General features: G+C 41.7%; 3 protein-coding genes across 3 annotated transcripts in view; 1 reads left to right on the forward strand and 2 right to left on the reverse strand. All coding sequences in view use genetic code 11, as the record gives it.

The window, feature by feature from the left end:
* Positions 1-933: 933 nt before the first annotated feature.
* EGR_05546 (hypothetical protein) lies at positions 934-2,727 on the forward strand (the record flags this gene model as incomplete). Its single annotated transcript, XM_024494795.1, has 8 exons — positions 934-1,086; positions 1,128-1,208; positions 1,282-1,410; positions 1,503-1,658; positions 1,996-2,100; positions 2,320-2,391; positions 2,415-2,527; positions 2,571-2,727. The coding sequence occupies 8 exons, from the start codon at positions 934-936 to the stop codon at positions 2,725-2,727; spliced, it is 966 nt and encodes a 321-aa protein (XP_024350843.1).
* A 174-nt stretch (positions 2,728-2,901) lies between these two features.
* EGR_05547 (Peptidyl-prolyl cis-trans isomerase-like 2) lies at positions 2,902-4,920 on the reverse strand (the record flags this gene model as incomplete). Its single annotated transcript, XM_024494796.1, has 13 exons — positions 2,902-3,047; positions 3,095-3,293; positions 3,330-3,399; positions 3,439-3,480; positions 3,531-3,682; positions 3,712-3,908; positions 3,941-4,171; positions 4,207-4,366; positions 4,397-4,540; positions 4,572-4,623; positions 4,656-4,718; positions 4,760-4,858; positions 4,889-4,920. 13 exons carry the CDS (start codon positions 4,918-4,920, stop codon positions 2,902-2,904), a joined length of 1,587 nt encoding a protein of 528 aa, XP_024350844.1.
* Positions 4,921-6,210: 1,290 nt separating this feature from the next.
* Positions 6,211-16,490, reverse strand: part of EGR_05548 (Insulin-degrading enzyme) — a gene marked incomplete at both ends in the record, with an annotated part of 13,526 nt that continues 3,246 nt past the window's right edge. The window contains 15 exons of the mRNA XM_024494797.1: positions 6,211-6,339; positions 6,623-6,712; positions 6,791-6,852; positions 6,932-7,079; positions 7,146-7,309; positions 7,488-7,655; positions 9,813-9,924; positions 10,008-10,099; positions 10,416-10,650; positions 11,599-11,743; positions 12,656-12,873; positions 14,443-14,545; positions 14,904-15,007; positions 15,085-15,165; positions 15,811-15,902. Of these exons, the coding sequence (XP_024350845.1) occupies positions 6,211-6,339; positions 6,623-6,712; positions 6,791-6,852; positions 6,932-7,079; positions 7,146-7,309; positions 7,488-7,655; positions 9,813-9,924; positions 10,008-10,099; positions 10,416-10,650; positions 11,599-11,743; positions 12,656-12,873; positions 14,443-14,545; positions 14,904-15,007; positions 15,085-15,165; positions 15,811-15,902 (1,943 nt within the window). The remainder of the gene's footprint in view (positions 6,340-6,622; positions 6,713-6,790; positions 6,853-6,931; positions 7,080-7,145; positions 7,310-7,487; positions 7,656-9,812; positions 9,925-10,007; positions 10,100-10,415; positions 10,651-11,598; positions 11,744-12,655; positions 12,874-14,442; positions 14,546-14,903; positions 15,008-15,084; positions 15,166-15,810; positions 15,903-16,490) is intronic.

Genomic DNA, 16,490 nt, shown 5'->3' on the forward strand with positions numbered 1-16,490 from the left:
TTATTTGTTGCAACAAGCTTAGCATATTAGACCAGATTTTTTTATCCAATTTGACAATTATTTGAGTACATAATACGTAGATTTCATACTTTGGAGACTCTAATGTTCGCACAGTTTAGCAAATAACATTTTAGAATTTAAAAGTTACTGTAATGTCTGCTAGGTACGGCAAACGGTGTTGCTTCTAGAGTTATCTCAGAGATTCATATACGTGGAAATAGCTAGGTAAATAAATTGCGGTACTTCCAAAGTAGGCCAATGAGGTTGTAATCTGTGGTGGTATGTCACCGGTAAGTTATGATGGTAAATTTTCTGTTTTCCAACTGGGAGTGGAATGTCATAGTGGAATAAATGGTTTTTAGCAAGTTGGTAAAGTCGGTTGCCCATGATTTTTGACTTTTAAGAACATGTGCATCTTGTTATATTTTGTTGTTCGCACTATATGTAAATGGAGGAAAGTGCTCTAGTTGTATGCTTTTGGGTACGGTGGTGTTTTTTCCAGCTATGTTTTGATCAAGGTAGTATAGGGTGCTTTATGCGAGCACTCTGGAACTCACCTCCTCCTTGTTAATGGACCTATTACCGTAGACCGTCATCTACATTTTTTCCTTGCCCTTTTTTGGTTCTAATCAATAATCACGTAAGGGTTGTCATCGTATCCACATCTTTTAGCGTTGGCAAACTGGAGTTATTCCATAGAAGTCCACACATCGTTTCCAAACCAGATATATTTTCTTATAAATTCGCGTCCATTCTTGTCATTTAATTGCCACATCTGAATATGTCTCTGAAGAGGGAGACCAGTCATTGTGGTTCTGATTTATTTTCCAACTATGGTAGTGAGAATTCTCCTTTGGCCGACATAAAACAAGGTGAATGACCAATTATTTAGTTATTCGTGTAGGAATATTCCACGATGAAACCGCCTCCAATATGAATGGCATGGACAACTCTGAAATCACAAATCCTGTGATTCTTGAGGCTTCGAATCCACCTTCTGTTATGCACTATGGTAACGTGTACAAAACAAAAACCACTGAACTCTGTGATCAGAGTGATGCCATGTCAGATTTTCTGTTCAGTCTTGTAAGATTTCACTTAATTTTCACAGTGTGATGTTATTACAGGTCAAAATGGAACGTATTTTGGAAAAGAAGCAAAAAGCAGTTGCTGTTTTAAAAGGAATGAATGAAACAGTTGAATCTCAGGTACGGTATTCCACTTCTACTATTCCATTTATTCCTCAAAAACTAGTTTTAATTAAAGGATCTTCTTTTGCAGGTCTCAGCTGAATCTTCTCCCGTAACTCCTGAATTTCAGCACAAGTACGCCACTCTCATTTTACATCTCGACGAATTGAATCAAGAGCTGAAATATCACATTGGCATAGTGCTTCATCACATCACAGAGGTAAGGCCTCCCTTTTAAGGTGATTTGCTTTTCCCCTGTTCACTTTTTATTATGATAGGGTCATAGGTTTTATGAATTTATATGACTTTCAGACTCCGCCACCCATTAATGAAGATGGATATGTTCCGCACTATCAAGATCACGAGTTTCATGTTTCTATGCCAACTCAACAGTGCTCAGTGCTTCCCGTTTACGAGTCACAAGAAATGGTGATTGACACCCTGCCGATGTCTGGTGGATCATGCGATGTAGTTTACTCTGAGACCAAATTTGTTGGCCTTTTCTCATTCACCCAGTTTCACTCGTGTTTGTTCTTTCAAGTGTTTTACCGTTTCGTTTCCACTAAATAGACAGAATTGTCACGAACCTTTTCGATTTTCGCCTGTTATGGAGCGATAGTTTTATTATACTCCATCGAAAGATCAAGCCAGTGCACATCTGACGAACAGATTCAGCTCCACCTTAAATTGTTCACTTGTATTGAATCTTAGCACTGAGAAGACTCCCTTCTTTTCTGTTGCGTTTCATTGTTCTCCAGGAAATTGTTAATGAGAAAAGCACGAGTATGTTTTATCCCTACCCTAGATTGCTGGGGACTATGGGATGCAAGATGTCATTCTCGTGACGGATTGGCGTAGACGTTGCGAGGATGAGGCGTATGAAATCGTAAACAGACTAAAGTCCTCTCAGGTATGCTTATCTAACGTCCCAGCTTACCATCTACGTCATGCGTAAAATTAGCTTTACCGGTTGTACTGTTCCGCTGCACTGCATTCGCTGCATTAATAGCTGTACTAAAACGTAATAAGGCCCGAGATTTCCCTTTGGTTTATTTAAACGAGTCTTCCTTTTCCCAGATAAATGAACATAATTTAATTGTTCTACTTAAGAGAGTTATCTTCTTTGTAGGGTTCCTCCACGGTAGACGAATCTAAGTTCATTTTGGTTGCAAAGTTGACGACAATCCTAACACTGCTGTCGGTAAGTCTCTTTACTTCCCTCAGCTCATTAACAACTCACAGCATCTGCAAGAGAACCGGATGAGCAACAGTGAGCTAAGTTGTATTGAGGAGGTCTTCGCGGACATAAGGCAGCACCTACATCCCAGTAATCTTAAGTAGGTCCTACCCTTCCCTCCTGTGACCTATTCCGCCCTCTAGATGTTTTGAACAGAGCGTTGAACAACTAATATCCCACATCGTGCTTAACCTCTCACCAAGCATCCTCCCAATGTCCACATCGAACGCAGCCAGTGCACCCTCCAACAACAATGTGAATCCCACCGAGCCTCCCTATCCCGGACACTCCGCAGGCTAGAAGCCCTGTGGGGGTATGCGAACTGTATTATTTCGTACTTTTCTGACCGCAACTGTTTGTTCGTTAATCGACAATGTACAATGCTTTGATTTGGCCCCATCAGCCACTCATTCAAGCATCGCAGAGGGTTTATGTGTAAGAAACAAAAAAACATTAGTACAGGTATTTACAGGGTCACCATGCACTGAAGTCAGATAGCGTGGATCGTAAGACACTTTTCTGCTTCTTTCGGGTAGGCTCCGGATTCGAATCCGATTTACTATCATCAGAGGACAGTACCACAAACTTCCCTACACCCGTTCTTTGTTGGGACATGGCATCTAGCATGAGGGAAAGTCCCATTAAGAAAAAGATAAAATGTGGCTACCAAAAATCCCTCTCTTCTTGGCTCGTTTGGCGGCTTCCATGGCCTCTTCCTCGCGTCTGTTCCCCGGTTTCGGTGCCTCCTGATCGTTCACTGCAGCAGCCTCCTTTTCCTTTAGTGCTTGTCTCTCGCGAGTAAGCATTTCATCCACCTCTTTGAAGGGGTTTACGAAGACTTGCGTCGAAAGCAGTTTGATTTCCTCCTAAATCATAGAGGTCAAAAATTGGGGCGTATTTACAAGGGGTCGATCGTCCTTATCCGTTTCAACCAATTCAACTTTGTCTAGGGTATCCAAACCACCGACAACTCTAATAATGGAGCAATTCGTATAATGCAAGAAAACCTACTTCCCGAAGACGGTGTGCTTCCTATTTAATTGAGGGCATGGCCTAAAGGTGATGAAACTAAAAGGCTTGGTTACAAGAAGGTCCAATCTTACAATTGGGATTTGTTGGTGTTAGGACCCGAGTTGGCCATTGATAGAACACCGCGACTGTCATGTTTTAAGCTGTTGCGAAATTCGTCAGGAAATGAGCCGCCCCAAGCGGAGTCACCACCAAGTCCAGTCCCCGAGGGATCTCCACCTTGGATCTAACAATTCAAAATGTAAATCCACTTACGATAAAGTGCCTGATCACACGATGAAAAGTTGTTTCATTATAGATGCCGGATTCGCACAACTTGATGAAGTTTTCGCAGGTCTTCGGAACCAGATCGCAATGGAGTTCGATATTCAAATTTCCATACGAGGTGATGAGACGCACAAACCCCTTCGATTTGACGTATCCGTATCGAACGACGTCGTCCTCCAAGATGGCTGAGAAGGTAAATGTGAAGTGACTTGCACACCTGGCTCGACGACTACGGAGGGTTCCATCACAGTAGACGTCAAAGAGGCAGCAGCTTTTCCAGTGGAATAGTGCGCTGTATTGTAAACATCGCGAACTTTTTCGGTCTGCAGTTCTTTGGGCTTACTCGAGTACATATAGTCCGGTACATCAACTTCAGACTTTTTCAACTCTGCGAGAATTTCTTTCGTCTCTGGATTAAGAGCGCGAATATTGGAGACGCTACTACCACCTAAGAAATAGTTGCGAAAAATCAGAATTATAAACCTTTGTCTAAAAGACTATTTTTCACGTGATAAAATGCGGATATGTTAAATTTGTCTAAACTGCTCGGGTCCTGTATGGTTATGATATCCTGTCTTGCGAACGGCTCTGAGGTGAGAAGATCCTGATAGCTGTTCGTCTTTATATTAAGGCGCTCGACAGCCTATAGGTGTAAAGAAATCGAAATTTCTACTTCATATGCATAAACATTTCCCGTGGTTCTGATGGCAACAATATGAGTATTCTGATTAAAAACCTTAAAAGTAATTGGACAGTGATATTTCCCATCAGCGTTTTTACTAAAATTCAATTTGATGAGTTCACTTGTTTTCATTTTCTAAAAAAAATGACCGTAGAACCCACGATACCTTCCCTGTTACAGGGTTAACTCCATGCTTTTTGATAAAAGGTAGTATATTTCTAGAAATAAGGGGATAAAAAGGCATTCCTACTCCAAATCAAACACAACACCATCTTTGGTGCAGTACGGGACTGTAAACGGTTGAAATGAAATGCTGAAAGATGTGATTTACTTAGGATTCAACATATTTGCTACCTGCAACAACTGAATGGAAGGCGACGAAATCGAACACTCCCACCACCTGCAGCTTTCTTTCCACCGTAGAGTGTGCTCCACTCAGTGTTTGTGATATAACTGAAAATAATGCCAAGCAAACGGTGTTACAGCTTATCTGACTGATGTTGCTTCTTGCCCATTCCTCACACACGAAATCAAGATTTGGCAAAACTGTAAGGCCACTTGAACAAAGATGTTCTATCAATTGCAGTAGAGTAACCTTAATCTAAATTTCACGACAAGAATTTATTTACTTGCTATTATTAAAAAATTCAACCTGTAGCAAAATGTACTCGTCAATGGTTTACCAAAACCACCGCGGCAAAATGTTTTAATTCACATGCACCCACTTCTTCACTTTCTTTAAAAACCAGTGCAACAAAGCTGCTCAAATGGTTAAATTCAATATTTTACACCTAAATTAATGGTCGCGAATTGCTATATAGGGGACCTCATGGGAAATTGGGCGCCTAATTTCTCCCAGGAGCCATGGTAAGGCATTCTACTGTAGCACTCCGAGATTCACTTGAAATCGAAAAAAGACAATACTCGGCCAGTATACATATATTCGACATATAAGGTATTTGGGCTAGTGGCATGGTCCGAAGGTCAGCCTCCCTGGCATTGTACAATGGCCACGTCAAAAGTGGCTCTTCACCAAAACCGAGGGTTAAACAGCCATCGTGCTACATTACTATATGCGGAAAGTTTGTTATTAGTATCCAATCGGGAGTGGAACCTGTTGGAACTCGAAGATTTACGCAATTGGATGTTTACTTAAACAAATACCAGTTTGCAACACCTCCATCAATATTTAAACGCGTTTCGTAAGTACCCGCTCATCAACAAATTTGCTGATGTAGTAACTTGATAGTTTGTTCAGCTACACACACCCCTTACTTTTCTGCGCCGCTCTCCAGCTTGGCGGCGCATTCAGAGTGCAATCCCATCGGCATCCCAACCGATCTGTTCCCATCTTGGGCTAGCTTGTGAGGAATCCATTAAAGACTTGGAACGCTACAGCAGATGGATCTGTCCACTGTACTGGCCCCGAAGTACACCTTGACAAGCCTTCTCATTCATTTGTTGCTTAACAATTACCCACCTGTTTAAATGGTGGAACGTATTACACCGCTTTGCCGGTCCTACTTTTGACATACACGTAATCCCACCTCTTCATACACCAATGAAGCACTGCACATAACAGGAGGAGGTTCGGAGCCGACAAAAATCATTTCTATTTCAGCAGATTTACGGGACGTGACTAGACCGCGCCTTTCAACATGCACAGCTCAACGCATGCACTCGGTCAGCGGAGTCAATGCAACAATTCCTTAAAATAAGAATAAGGACCGATTCAAAAATCAATCCATGCAAACGATAGCCGAATTGATGGAAAAATCACAGTAACTGGTAATTGCACATTGAATTCAGTGAGGCCCTTCCTTCAACGGCTGGGATGATTTTTGCGATCTGCGATCCGTCAGATTACAGGGCGCAGCCAACGGACGAAGCGGTAGAGTGCGCTTGAATTCTATCGGGTTTGCAATTTCCACACCCTTAAACACAATAAAAAAGTGGTGTGTGAAAATCATCCTGCATTGGAGGACGCTCTTGCCTTCAAATAAAACGCAAACGATTGCTCTCCGGTATTTCTTAGTTGTGTACAAATTCGAAGGAGGCCCCCAGGGCTCAAGGCGTTGTGCGTTTTACGAGTCGAGAATGTGAATGCACTGCTGGATTCGAGCAGTTTTTAACCCGATTGCACTAAGCATTACTCAGTTAGCTTTTAAGCGAAGAATTTTTAATTTGCATTTGTCCAAGGCTTTTATAAAGTCTTACCATGTCTTCTTTCTTTGTCGGTGGTGCGTCTTCAGCGATAACGTAAATGGCCAATTTTCTTCGAGCCTCCGATGCTGCCTTGATGTAGGTCTACAAAGCCAACAGAGCGCAGGTGCAAATTTACTACGAACCACTTTCCGGCACAAGGAATTTTAGCTTGGAACTCACATTATAAAAGGCGAGCACATGATCCTTACTAGTGTTCCTGATTATTTCCGCTTCTCGTTCAACTACACAAAGGAATCGCTCAATTTTTTAGGGGAATCATCTACACCACCTGTGTGAACGATGGGAGGTGGAAAAACTTACACCGATCGAAGTCATAACGCTGTCTAAAGATCTGGGTCCAATACCTTGTTGCCTGCTGACTCATTTTTTTGGGCTTTTCGAGCAACAATGCAACCACGGATTCAATGTGCGCGTTAAACTCGCTCGCTGACATGTTTATCAGTATCGTCTGGAACAGGAAGATGAGTACACATTAGTTGGGTTGTCGCATCCTTTTTAAAGAGTAAAACTGGACCATGAACCCAGGTTTGGACAGCACTGTTGATAAACTTGCCTCCATGCTTGCAACGAACTTCTCGATGTGTTCATCCAATTCTCTGGGATGATACTTCGATTGGATGACTAGGTGGATGCCCTGGAAGGAGTTAGATATGTGCCAGCCCGCTCGAACTATGTAACCTGTAAATGCAAACAAGTCTTTTTCATCAATGGGAGTCTCGATAGACCAAGTTCTTTTGGACTCGCTTATTTACTGTTTACATCAACCGGTGCTAGTATTTTGGATACTAAATAGGGACGCAAATGTCGCATTCAACAATAAACCTACTGAAGGACAAACATCTCATCGTTACCTTACCTAGCTGTTTCTCAGTACGAAGGTTATTGAATGCAGGTTCACGAATAAGCTGATCGAAGAGGCGATGGATCGCACAATTTTCCGAAGTAATAGGAAGGTTCTGGTAGTAGACCAGAATAGCCGAAATCGCGTTACTTCGATTAATTCGCTTGTATATGTGTGAGGGACCTAGATGTGGGAGGAGTACAAAACAGCCCCATCAAAATCACGATGCTAAATTTACGGTGACGCTCCCTACCAGCGTCACATATATGTGACATCAAGGCTCCCTTAAGTGAACAAACAGGTTAGCTAAGTTTAAAACGATAAAGACGGTGCAGGATTATGCTCTCGGTAAAAGAGAATTTTGCTTTTTTGAGCAACGGTTGAGCTGGTCACATTACTAGCCTAGGTGTCCGGGCCATGAAGGTCGAATAACCTCGGAGACAGACCTTGGACGCAAACGTGTTGATTAAACGAGATTTATTGCCCCTGCATTAGTTTCCTACGATTTCTAAGTTATAAAATGCCCTTCCAATTGGTTTCCTTGATTCATCTTCAAGAAATGAGGTAATGTCACCTCAAAAAGAGTGTGACAACAAATCGATGATTGAAGCAAGGGGAATGGGCTGAAACCACGTGAGAGTGCCTCAAGCAGAAAGTGGAAGGAATACGCCGAAGCAATGGAACTTACAATTCAGCAGTAGCAAAACAAATATATGACATCTTATTTTGCAAAACCCCTCGCGAATAGTCCCAAAAAAAGCCAAAATAACAAAACACGTAAACAATTAGTGAGTTCAAATGAGTCTATCTAGGATAACAAGTGGGGTAAGCAAGTTTGCTGAGAAAAAGACAACTCCATCTCACCTAAGCATGTTTTTTGCTCGATAACTAGTGCGTGTTTACAAGACCTCATCGTTGAAAGTGTAATTACATGGCTAAATCGAACTTGGGAGTAGTTGCTTGCAACTGAAATCGGAAACGAATGTACTACTTCGAAAACAGGTTCCACTCACACCAATCTGATTTTGCTGTTAAATTGGCAGAGTGAAAAAACATCGAGCGGGCTAGTAATCCTTGGCTCGCATCAAACCGCTTCCTTCCACTTTACTAACATACAAAACACGAAAAAAAAATGTCAACCGGTTTTTCCTCCTTATCCAGCCACAGTAGTATGACTTGTCAAGTTCAAGACAGCAAGAGGAGTGTTTAGAGAGATTTAGTCTTCGCCGTAGATTCAACAATCACTGCATCTACAACGGTAGATGAGTGTTTTAGAGATGTAAGGCTAAGTAAGACCTTTAAGGCGTTAGGACGAGGAGAGAGGGAGAGAAACACATCAGTCAAGGCTAAATGACCTTAGAAGATGTTACCACTCTACCTATCATATAAGGTCATCGTGGGCATCTCAGCACACGCCAAGGGCTAATATTTAGCACATGTACGTCCACTTTGTAGTGTTTTTACCAAGGTAGGCTAGGCAAATAGGTGGATGGAAGACGAATATTTCAAATGTTTATTTGCCATTGTCAGGCAAGAGAAAGCCTAAAGTTTCCACGATTTAACGTGTACAAAAAGCAGTCTTCTGTCAAAATCTATCACTCCACTTGGCTCAACACTTAATCGAAGTATGCGCATTCCATTCGTGATTATTTCCGGTGTGAAGATAAAGGGTTTTGAAAGTTAAGCAGGTACATTCCTTTTTGCAGGGAAAGTGTGCAAGTTAACGAGCTCGCAACCAGGATCAGAGGGTAACATCGACCACTACAGTCCATACGTTTTAATGTTCTTGAATGATAGAACTCCTGTACTAGCGAACTAAGAAAACTCTGACTGACCTCAGGCCATCAACTTTCCACTCATTTAAAACAGTCTAGTTGGGGGACGATCTAGTGCAACCAGTTCTCACACATTAGGCGACGAAGAAAACATGTCACACATTTATGACGTCGCAACCAGACAAGGGAATAGTAGTGTCAGATGTGTGGTTCTGGCAACAATTGTGGATATATGCCAAAAAAAACCCAAGACAGCTCCTCTTAGCTTTATCAATATTTAGAAGGTAAGTAGGAAATAAGTCGCATTACCTTCAAAATACTATCAGCATAGAGGAAATCCTGTGCTCGCAAAACAACTTAACGGCGAAATGAAGAAGTTGTAGCAGAATTACTCTTGCTTGTACTTTGGATTTGACCACCCAATCTACCTAGACTAATAAATCTACTTCCAGGCTCGTTTGCCTTATAGGAACTTGGATGCTAAAACGTCAAATCTTTCAAGCCAAGAAGAATTAAACTGAAATGATGAAACTGAGTAGCAATTTCGAGGCCACTTTTAACTAACCCGTGGGAATTTCAACTTCTCGCATCTGCGGTGAGACCATAGCCACGGGTGACCGCCAGTGGACATGCTTCTGGAGGGCGCTAGTCATGGTTTCGTGGATTTTCAAGGCCTCCTGATAGGAAGGGGGAAGAGACGGATTGAAGGTCTGCTGTTTGGCAAAAAATGGCGCTAATATCCCTGCACCCAATGACTCACTTCCACGTCCACATTACCGTACACCATCGTCTCGACGAAGACACGACGAAAGAATGAGGGTATGAACTCCACCAGTTCTTCGTATGTGATTTCTGCAGCAAAAAATTTATAGCAATCTTTGAAAGTAAATCGCCAGTCATAAACCAAAATGAAATGTGGTATTTTACGTGCAATGAAACGGCTCCTTTTCACATCGTCACTGCATGCGTTTTAATTACATCTAAGTGTATTTCGGAGTAGGAAAATGATGTGAAAATTACTTAGGGTGATTAATTACCTGTAATAACGTGTCTAAAAGGGTTAAAGAACGTGTGACTAACTTCCAAAAGCAGTAAACGTGTCAGTGGTATATGAAGAACTACCCATATCTATCAAATTAACCAGCTACGGAGGGGCCTCACTACGTACCGTTGAGCGCTGCACACCTCTCCTCATGAAGACAGGCACGATCAAATAGAACCGAGGCACAGTAGCCATCGGCCTGGTCGAGAGGCGAAAAGGACGTGAAGTTCTTCACTTTTAACTCCATTTTCTTCAGCAGAACCGCATAGCGCTCCTCATCTGGCCTCGTGAATTGCACCAAGCGATTCACAACGTTCTCCACTAATACCGGCATCTTATGACTGTAACCACTGAAATTTAGCTGCAATAGCGGACAAAAGCTTAGCGCTCAGAATGAGTAGGTCGGATGCATGAGTACCTTGTGACTAGAATCTAAGGTACACCCCATCAAGTAGTCGGAAGGTGTATGAAGTCAATGAAAAGGTTATCTTTTTGGGAGTAAATCGCACCCAAATTTCCGTTCAGATTGGGGTTCGGAGTAGACATTCAACGAGAATATGGTTGAGTGTGAACCACGTGGGTCATTTTCAGTCCCATCCAAGACAATGTCTCCTCTGATTATCCCACGCTACCAGTGCTCCAGCCTTTTAGCACGCTAACAATGGATCCGCCTCCATACTCGTGGGCGTTGATAGCACCCAGATGCATGACTCATATGGTACGAAATACCAAAGGTAACATTGATGTTATAGAAAAGGCTATAAATAGGGCACTTCGGTCTCTGAAGCTGCTTTCAGAAATGATGAAACTGTCTGTGACATTCAAGTACTCAACTGAAATAACCTATACAAGTTAATAAAAGGGAAAAAATGATTCCCTAAAATTTCAAAATTCACACAGGGTAGTTAAAGTCATAAACAATAACAGGATAACGATGTCTTAAAGTACCTGGAGTCTGCGACTTTCCTGATACTAGAAAAATCGTTGAAGGGCACAGACACATCGACGTAGCATGCTAAGACTTTCAATCTCATGGGTTAAAAACAAAAACAAATTCGTATTCGGTGGTGCATTTTACTCAAATATCTTGAAATGCAGTGGAGAACGGTAGAAAGCAGATTTCAGAGAGTCAATGAGTGATATCCATACAGGGCTAATTAATCTAAAAAGCTTGATTGGCATAAAAGAGAGAAATGTTAGCTCTCTTGAGCACATCTTTTGGGAATATGACGTGATTAAATGGTGTTGGGCACGTCAAAAGAGAGGCAGATCACGGAGTTACTGTTGTTAACTTCGTTAGTGGACTTACTCGCAGCGTGGGTGCACTGGCCACGATGTTGAAGCAGAGGCCCGCGAGGCTGCATTGATAGGAGTCCTCGTTTACACTGTCGATGAAGAGGTTAATGAACAGCTGCAACAGTAGATCGCGGACCTGATCTTGCGCCCAAAGCGGACTTGAGAAACGCAGTGGTGATAAACAGAAACATATGGAATGTCAAAAGCCACAGCCTCGGGCTTAAATACTCAAAAATTGGGCTCGGTGAACTAAAATTACCACGGTTCTTTTAAAGTAGTACACACATCCTGATACTGCAAACGATAATCGGCATAACAGTCACCGAAACTTTTGAAGTTACTGTCATAATTAATTTGCCCTTGAGGCATGAATGGTTTTGCAGTGTGTATCACGGTGCCAAATTTCAAAGACACATCGAACTCTTCAATACGTTCTTATTTATTTAAACTGCACACATCCAAGATAGAAAAGCCCCGCTCATTTTCTGAATAGCATTTTTAAGTGATAATCTAGTCAATCGAAAGAAATGGGTGCTGTAGCAAGCCAAAAAACTCAAATTAAGCAGCTAACATTGACTGAACGTACGATGATGTGGAATGACGGATTCTAATCAAACGTGAATTTTGCGGCTATTTGGAAATCCCAGCCACCTTTACACTCAAATTCGTTATCACAAAAATGCTCGTCATTTATTCTTTGCACAAAAAACAACATTGTTCGATAATTATGATGCTAATTTTCGACGCAGACATATTGGAAAGGAAAAATTGAAGGCTTTTTGAAGGATAATAAATTATCGTAATTTTAGTCAAATCAACATGCTCTTTAAGCATGTTTGAATGGCTGGGTGTCAGCCGCATAAAGCACCGTTAACCTACCTACCAATAGAAACCGGTTATTAGGTATATGAATACAAAATTGCTTCACCTTGATTAAACACCTCCTTTTGTACTTACGCATTACATACAAGCTTATTCAGCATAAGAATCTTGAATAAACATATGGGCCAATGCAGTCAGCCACCATGACATAGGAAGGGGAGAAATGGACAGGCACGCAGACGAGTTACCTGATAAGGTTGAAGTTGATGTAACATTTGGGCAACTTGAATTCCTTATCCTGCTTGAACCACAGCCGTGCGCCATCATTCTCCAAGAGGATTCGTGGCCCCGAGGACATGTCCTCCAGGTCAGGGCAGGATTCGCATTTTAGGCCGAATTCGGTTGGTATGTAGGGGTTGCGTGGTGGCAAATGCAGTTCTGGGCAAAGACCACAATTACGCCAGGCCTAACAAGATCAAAGAAATGGAAAGTAAACACTGGAAGAGTCATGCTTTTAAGGAAAGCAAAACTGTGTTCCACAGTCGTTTCATTCTTATTTTTACAGATTAATTGCCTACCACTTTGGATAACATTGTTTCACTCGATTTGTTTTAAGGAGTCCGCAAAATACGCATAGGAACCGCATTAAACTCTAAGGAATGGTATAGATTGAAAAAGGAAAACAAAGTGGACGCGATTCATGGCATACGTGACCGATTGAACACATCTGGGCTATGCTGACCGATTTGCCTCCCCGACAGATTCGCGTAGCGAACTCGTCACACACAAGGTGTTCAATCAAACACCACAACTCCATACTGTGTTTCGTCACCTTGCCCGACATTGCTCATCTGCTCCAGGAATGACTCCTCTTCCCACAATCATCGACCACTGTGGTCAAATACTAACATTGACCCATCCCTCCTCCAGGCTACATTCACCTTCCAAATTAAGGTAGCAATTTGTGGACATTAGCAGCAACACTCTCGGCGCCTGGCACTCTGTTTGTTGATGTATCGAGATGTTAACTTGGGTGTGTTGGTTCCACAATTCCAGGACAGCGTCAACTGTTGATGTCCTAATGGCTGACTTAATGAAGGAAAAGCCCTTTCACCCTAACAACATGTGATGGTGGTGATAGTAATAGTAACAATGCTAAAAGTAGTAATGAGAGGTGAATGTCCAAACACAAACAGTGCAAATAGAGCAGCTGGAATGAAGCAACACAAACATTAACTTGCAATCTTGGAGGGACCCCTACTCAATTACCCTACCGTTGGTTGGGGTGGAGAGTGAGTACTTCTGCAAACTGTCCCACTTATCTGCCAGTTGTGTGCGGTTTCAAGCCAAGACTTCGGCGGTGTAGTCAACAGGCTTTTGATTCATGCTTCTACTTTTCCTGTTTGCATCACGGCTGATGCACTATTCGCTACTAGGGTTACACAGACAAGTCGACCATCACAGCTCAGAGGTCTCATTGGTGCAACGTGACACCACTTATCAGTCATAAGCCGGCAATGCACACGTCACCCATTTGTGACGTGGTGGCATGGAACTTCGTTAGCGGCACCTTCAATTGGTATCATTGTCGGTTTGAACAGTGAATAAAAGAGGTTAATGTGTTTGCTACCAGCGTCGCGTAAATGAGACGATTCGATTTCCTTACTTCAGACACTATGTCACACATATGTGACGCGTATAATTACAGAAAGGGATTAAAGAAACCGAATATCATATGAGAATATTGGAACATTTGGGTTGGGGTAGCTGATATTCTTCCTTAACTCGAGTAGCCAACGTGGCGTGTGCAAGATACACGTAATGCATTTAAGAAGGTGAATTGTTATTCAAGGTATTTCGATTGAAAAAGTACTTACAGGAAGAAGTTAGTCTTAAGGAGAAGCTATCAAAATGCACTCGCCTAAACAGCAAATATATCAGTATAAATTGACTATTCTTCTGCATATTATCAAAGCTAGAAGAAATAGAGGAAAATGTTGGTGAGTCACATCAGTACGTAGTAGGCAAGTCATACCTCAATCTTCTCTGGAGGCACTGGTTCGCAACCATAGCTAGCTTTGTAAAACTTTTCTGTCTCATTGCAACGATCCGCAACTTTTTGGCTCACAATGATGCACCTGTTGGTGGGAGCAACATTTACAAAAAGTGGTACGATTTTGAATAGACCAACCAACAATACAGCAACAACCAGCAATACAATATTACGCGTTTCTAGTTTCCTGGACGACCCGCCACATTAGCCACCATTGGATATACGTGGGTTTATGATGCATTGCTAGTTTGATTAAAGAGATTGGTTGACTTTTAAAGCAACCAGATGAATGCAGGGTGTTCTAAGTCTGAGGTCAATTAATGTTTTCGGATACTTTTTTTTAAAAAAAAATATCAATTTTGGGTTGTGGTGGCTGGAGTTGCAGCCTAGGTCATCTACCCAAATAGGAAAAGGGAACACCATAAAGCAGGAGAAACATTTACCTAAAATTGTCTGGAATGAGAGCAGAGAGGACTTCTTCAATCAGATCTGGTCGAAATTCCGTAAGTATATAGGGTACAGTCAGTAGATCTTCCGGCGGATATAACTAAAGTCATATCACAAGGCGATTAGCTTAGCTAACAAGCAAGAAAAATAAAAGAACTGTACATCAGGTAAACTTACAAACATTCGAGGTGATAGCCTATGAACATACTCGAAGGGATCTTCTTTGCCTTTGAAACGAAAACGCAAGGCCTGTATATTCTAAAAACAAGGTGTTTGGGTAAAAAAAAAGTTGACTCATACTAATGCTGTCAAGTTGTGCAAACTCAGCGTCAATAGAACAAGGCAAGCCTTCATACTTTGTTTACATTACGATGCATTACGTCAAATGTCCAAAAGTGCGTTTTTAGTGCCTCTCCCACGATACCTATTGTATACTACATCCATTACGTGAATATGAATTAGGGAGCCTTATACAACAAAAATTGACAGAAAACTTGGTTAAAGAAGTGAATCACATTTCTAAGGAGCATGATAGACAAGGAAAGTTATACTGATTCTCACGTGAGATAGATAGCCGTCTGACAAGGAAAGGAGCAGTATTTGAGGGTTTACATTTACAGTATTTAGGTCGTAGCAATAAACTCTGCCGGCCCACAGTAAGGTACTTACCAATATACAACGTCGGACCACGCAGTTTCGTAAACACTGCATAAGTCTACCCTGAATGTATATTTTTGCCCCACGGAAACTAGTCTGGTGTTAGTGCGACGTAGGTGGTGCGTAGTAACATTGATCTTCTTCTCAAAAGAAAACTGACTTAAATCTGTACCCTCCGTCAGAAGCTATTATATGACCGGTGCCGAAGCAGAGCACAAGCGGTTTAGTACAAAGCGGAAAACTTACCTTCTCCTCCTCAAAAATCCATTGCTGAAACCCTACGTATTTCACCATGTTGAGGTATTGAAAGACAAGGGTAATGACTTCATCAACGTTGTCTAAGAGAGATAACAATACAATCTCAAAATAAAACTGTAAGCCACCAAAGCAATTTTTCATTGGTCATGAAGCCGATTTACTTTCCGACGTCCCTGAGTGGTCAGCAAATTAGCATATAAGTTTATTTGCATAAACTAACATAATAAATAAACTTAATGCCAAAACCTCAAGTCCCTTGATTCAAAAATTTTAAAATCCACCTTGATTAAATTACAGGCCGAAAGAAGGAAATAGTTTTAACGGAATGAATACTAGTAGCTGTCCGCACCATCATAAGAGCGATAACAGATTACCGCAAGAATTCAAGTGAGACTAAAAATGGCGAATACCTAGCCTATTCACTATTACAAATCCAAAAAGCTACAGTAAGGAATCTGGCTGGGCAAACAAAACCTCTACGTGCCTACATTTATTAAAGACGCACAAAATTTGCAAATTTTTGGGTAAAGTGGAAATAGAGGAATGCAAGGAAAGTCAAAACAGGAGGACTTCCTTATCATAAGCTTCGGTATCAGTTAAAATTATGATAAAATCAGATAAAGCTGTGGCCACTTAACTGCAAGTGCGTCACGAAATCGAATCGTCTT

The sequence above is a fragment of the Echinococcus granulosus genome (assembly GCF_000524195.1).
Source record: "Echinococcus granulosus chromosome Unknown EG_S00041, whole genome shotgun sequence".
Taxonomy (NCBI): domain Eukaryota; kingdom Metazoa; phylum Platyhelminthes; class Cestoda; order Cyclophyllidea; family Taeniidae; genus Echinococcus; species Echinococcus granulosus.